At 61.9% G+C, this 4856-nt stretch overlaps 1 protein-coding gene across 1 annotated transcript in view; it reads right to left on the reverse strand.

Annotated features, from left to right (window-relative positions):
- The window catches only part of BCAR1 (BCAR1 scaffold protein, Cas family member), a 37367-nt gene extending 32517 nt beyond the window's left edge, over positions 1 to 4850 (reverse strand). The window contains exon 1 of the mRNA XM_077754022.1: positions 4774 to 4850. Within this exon, the coding sequence (XP_077610148.1) occupies positions 4774 to 4785 (12 nt within the window). The 5' untranslated portion in view covers positions 4786 to 4850. The remainder of the gene's footprint in view (positions 1 to 4773) is intronic.
- Between the last annotated feature and the right edge of the window lie 6 nt (positions 4851 to 4856).

Below are 4856 nucleotides of genomic sequence, written 5' to 3' on the forward strand. Positions count from 1 at the left end.
GGAGGTGGGGGCGAAGGTGACAGTCACCATGGGTAGAGGGGGGCAGAGCACAGGCGCAGCTGACCTAGGGAGCACAGTTTCCCGCCTGGAGGTGGGAAGTGGGGACTCAGTGGGTGCCACCCTCCCAGCCTTGGGGCCCACTTGCCTTACACACAGGCTCGAGCCCCCCTTAAAGGGCCTCCTTGTTGCAGAAGGGCCAATCTTTGACTTAGCAGGCTGCTGACCGCACCTGAGGACAGGCTGCAGGGCCCCCGTGGCTCCCGGGCCTGCAATGCTGCACCCACTCCTGGGGGCACTCAGGGCTGGGCGTCCACCCCGCTTGGGGCACAGTGGGTCAGTCGGAGGCCCTGATGGAGGCCACCAACCTCACCTGGGCGGGGTGAAGACAAGTGCCTGGCCTCCAAGGCTCCGAGAGGCAGAGGTCCTGTGCGCAGGCTGGGGCAGGGAGGGCCCAGGGTCATCCCATGCTAAGGCCATGGTGGGAAACACGCCGACTACAGAGACAAGGCCACCGGAGGGAGACTAGACCACAGAGCGCCAATCGTGCCTGCCCGAGCTGCCCGTGCCAGAGCCAGGGGTGGGTCCTGGCCCCGCACCCGCCAGTGGTGGCAGGAGGAAGATCAGAACAGCAAAAGTAACCACCATGTAGGACTTTTCAGCTTGTTACAAAGAGCTTTCGGCAACCGTTGCCAAGTTCTCACAAAACCGAGTTCTCAGCGCTGTCACCATCCCCATACCACAGATGGGGAGATGGGCGCTGGGAGGTCACGAACTGGCTCAAGGTGCATACAAGCCAGTGTGATTCGTTCTAGAGTCCCTGGCCTCAACCCACCTCATGCCCTCCACATCCCGAAGCAGCCTCTCTGGGAACCCCCACGCAGCAACAGCCAGGCTTCCAGGACTGAGGCTGAGGCGCCTGGCTCTCTGGACGGGGACAGGGCCACCTGTCCACAGGGGCTCCTCTGCACTCCGCGTGCCACACCCTCAGCAGGCAGCCAGGGCCTGCGGGGCAACAAGGCAGAGACGGAGGTGCCAAGCAGGCCCGTGTCCTACCCCAAGGAAGCCTGACAGCAACCAGGTAACCCCAACAATAAACACGCAATCATAGATGTGAGTCCCAGGGGGCTTTGCGGGATGGTACCCTCTGCCTGAGCACCTGAGGGTGAGCGGGAGTGATGTGGTGAGCAAGGCAGGGGCTGGGGATCACTTCCCGCAGAGGGAGGGCCAGGCAGAGCCAAGGCCAGGTGGGAGGAGGGGCATGTCAGCTGCTCTGGAGAATGACCGGAAGACTCTGGACCAGGACCTTGCCTCTTCCCCTTTGGACAAGGACCTTGCCTCCTCCCACTGTTCTCTCCTGAGCCTGCTCCTGCTCCGCAGCCTGGCTGCCCAGGCCAGCAGCGAGTCCAGGGCCGAGCTCCCTGGCTTCCTGGCCAGCTCTCCCATCGCAGCGCTGGCTGGCACAGAACCAGCCACCCCTGCTCCTGAGACTGCTGGTGGAGGTGCAACCAGATGCCACACCTGGTCCACTGATCTTCATCACCCACGGCTGGGGCCTCCCAGGGCCAAACCCACCCTGCTGCACAGCCCCGGGCAAGCTGCCTGATCTCTCTGGAGTACACAAAATCCTATTTGGAAAACCACGAGCAGAGGGTCAGGCTCTCAGTAGCCCTGGCCTCTATGGGCAGCTCAACAGGCCACAGTCCCCACAATTAGAGAGGCCGTGCAGGATGCTGCTCACTTTCCTGCTTCGGCTGCTGCCAGACTGGGGTCCCACCCTGACTTTGTCTCTCAGTGGCCATGCCACCCTGGCAAGACACAGCCCCCCGCCCCGAGCCTGTGAAGAAGCCCTGAGCCCAGCTCCTGGCACACATGTCAGCACTTCACTCCTTCACCGGATCCGTCGTCAACCAATAAAGGAGCAGAGGGAAAGATAATAGTACTTCTGGGGCACCTGCGTGGCTCAGCTGGTTAAGTGTCCAACTTTGGCTCAGGTCATGATCTTGCGGTTCATGAGTTGGAGCCTAGCGTCGGGCTCTGTGCTGACAGCTCCGAGCCTAGAGCCTGCTTCCGATTCTGTACCTCCCTCTCTCTCTGCCCCTCCCTACTCTCTATCTCTCAAAAATAATAAATAAAACATTTAAAAAATAATTAAATTAAAATGAATAAAATAAATAAATAAAAAGGAGCAGAGCGGCTAGAATGATAGCATCCATCTCACAGACAGGAAGCAAGTGGCAGGAAGAGACATCAGGGACAGTGCCAGGGGGCAGCCAGCCTCTCGTCACTCCTAAACAGGAATCATACCAGTGCCCACCAGGGGTCTCAGGTGGGCGGCATAGCCATTTTCCTTTCAAACGCCTTCTGCCGGGCCAGCGGGAAGAGACAGGCCTGGGGTGCCAGATGGCCGTGCCAAGAAGAAGGCCAATGTCAGAGAACATCCAGGAAGTAAATCTCCTGGTGCTGTGTGAGCACTCCCCTCAGCTCAGGGAAGCAGGAGCACTGAGCAGGGACCCAGGATAACCTGGGTGCCCTCCCATCTCTAGGCCCCAGAGGCCCTGTGGGCCAAATGTCAGTGAGACCAGCTAATCCCTGGACCGTCCCCTGCTCTAAGGGGAAGTCGCTCCTGGCTCAACCTGGCCCCCCTCAACCTCTTCTCTCCTGCCACCACCCCTCATCCCGTTCTGCAGCATCTTGTAATTTCTATGGGCCAAAGTGCCTGCGTCAGCCCCATCCAGGAAAAGCCTGCCCAAATGAACGGGTGTGCTTAAAACCCAAACGCGTCCACGAATCCCACACAGGCAGTCACCATTCTGGGTTCCAAGAGCAGGGCTAAGGAGGCAGCTCGGCCTGGAAGGCTCTGAGGGGCCTCACCGCTCACAGGCACATGAAAGCAATTTTCCGAACATTTCACAGCTGCTCCCAAAATGAACTTCTCCTCCCAGCCCCGCCAGCTCTTACATTGCCCAGGGCCCCAGGAGAGAGCCAGGGTGATGGGCCGGCCAGCCACCAGGAGGCAGATGGTGAGACCCCAGTCCACCTCCTGCAGAATCCCCGAGGGCTGTGGCTATAGGCAGGAGTGGGAGGGAGTGACTGGGAGCTGGCAGGGGTGTGGACAGCGGACCTTGGCTTCAGGTCTTTACAGCAGGTGTCTCCAGCAGTGCCTGACTGTCCAAGCCACACTCGGAACATCCCTCCCGCCCCCCACCTCTCTTGTTACAGATGTGGCCTAAGACACATTCCCTGTTCACTGTTGCGCCGGAAGACCCAGGCCCTCAAGCAGGCTCGGAAGGCCCACTTCCCCTCGGGCTAGTGCCCACGGGGTCTGGGCGGGTCCCTTGACGCCTTGGGTCAGGAAAGATCCAGAGCTTTGCAGCAGCAGAGCAGGAGAGAAGGGCTTGACAGGTCTTTTCGGTTTTCTTTCTTTCTAAAGATAAGGCAATTATGCTCTGAACCAGAACAGGTGTGGAGAAGGGGTGGGGAGGGGTGGGGAGGGGCCACATCAGCACAGTCTGGAAGCCTTACTTTTTTCCTCAGTAACTCTGGATTACCGCTGTGGAGGCGGCAGGAGCTGGGGGCTCTAATTCCATAATAACAACGCTTTGCACTTACACAGCACTTCTCCAGTAATCTCCACACACCCCACGGTGGTCAATTAAGAGGCCACTGCCCTGCCAGGAAGCCCCTACTGTCTGCTTCACTCTAAGAGTGGGGTGAGAGCGAGGCGCAGTCCCAGAAAGAAGGCCAGGTGGACAGGCGCTCTGGCCCACCACCCCTTCCTGCCAGAGGGAAAAGCCCCTAAGTCAGCCCAGAAACAATGGCTGGAAGTCACAGCTTTCCAGCCTGCAGATGGCGCCCCTTCCGGGCAGGCCGCGGGATGCCGGCCCCTACCTCAGTCTGTCCATCTGCAAAGTGGGCTGGGGCCTGCACCTGAGGCCTGGTGGCTGGGGGTGGCCAGGATCACTCGGGGCCCAGCTGCCCCCAGATGCGGGCCTAAGTGTGGAGTCATGACGGCTGGGAGCTGCGCAAGCCGTCCTGCTGGGCCAAGGAAGAGGTGGTGTCAGGCAAGAAGAGAAGCCCCCATGGCTAGCAGGGTAGAAGGGGCCGGCCGGGCACCCAGGGAAAACTTCCCGGAAAAGTGAATGCATCAGCCTTTCTGGGGGTAGGCAGAGATCCGCACCCCGCCAGGCAGTCCTGGGGGGTTGGGGGGCTGTCCCGAGAGAGATGAACATTCTGCCCCGGCCCTGGCCATCCTGGTGAGGACCCTGGAGCACAAAAGGGCTGCTATCCCAGGTAGTTTCCTGGGGGCGACACAGACCTCCCCGCCTCACCCGGCCCAGCTACCCTGGAGCGGGGGAGGGTTCGGGGCGAGCGGCACAGAACTGTCCCCACTAGGCCTGGCCATTCTGATGGGGGGCAGGGTTCTGGAGGGCAGCACAGGCTCCTGCCTGGCCCGCCCAGGGGAGTCCCGGGGCCAACAAAGGGCCCTGCCAACCCAGCGGTACTGGGGGGCTCCCGGAGGGGACAGCACAAAACCCGGACCGAGCCGGCTTCTGGGCGAGAATGGAAAGAAAGGCAGGGGAAGAGAGGCCGGCTTGGGGGAGACGCCCCCACGAGAACCCCCATGCCCGGCCCAGGCAGGCCCGGGTGGGGTGACCCCCCTCCCCACCCCAGCCCCGGAGTCCCCGCGGCATTAGGCCTGCAGAGGGCGGCGCGAGGTCTCAGGCCCGGCCCGGGGCAGCAGACCCGGGGTCCCGGCCGGCGGTCGGTACTCACCGGCACGGACATCTTGACCGCCGCCCCCGGGGCCCGGGCGGGCAGCGGCGGCAGCTGGCTGGGGGCTCCGGCCGGCCGCGCCG

Source organism: Crocuta crocuta, unplaced genomic scaffold, assembly GCF_008692635.1.
Source record: "Crocuta crocuta isolate KB4526 unplaced genomic scaffold, BGI_CrCroc_1.0 scaffold61, whole genome shotgun sequence".
Classification (NCBI taxonomy): domain Eukaryota; kingdom Metazoa; phylum Chordata; class Mammalia; order Carnivora; family Hyaenidae; genus Crocuta; species Crocuta crocuta.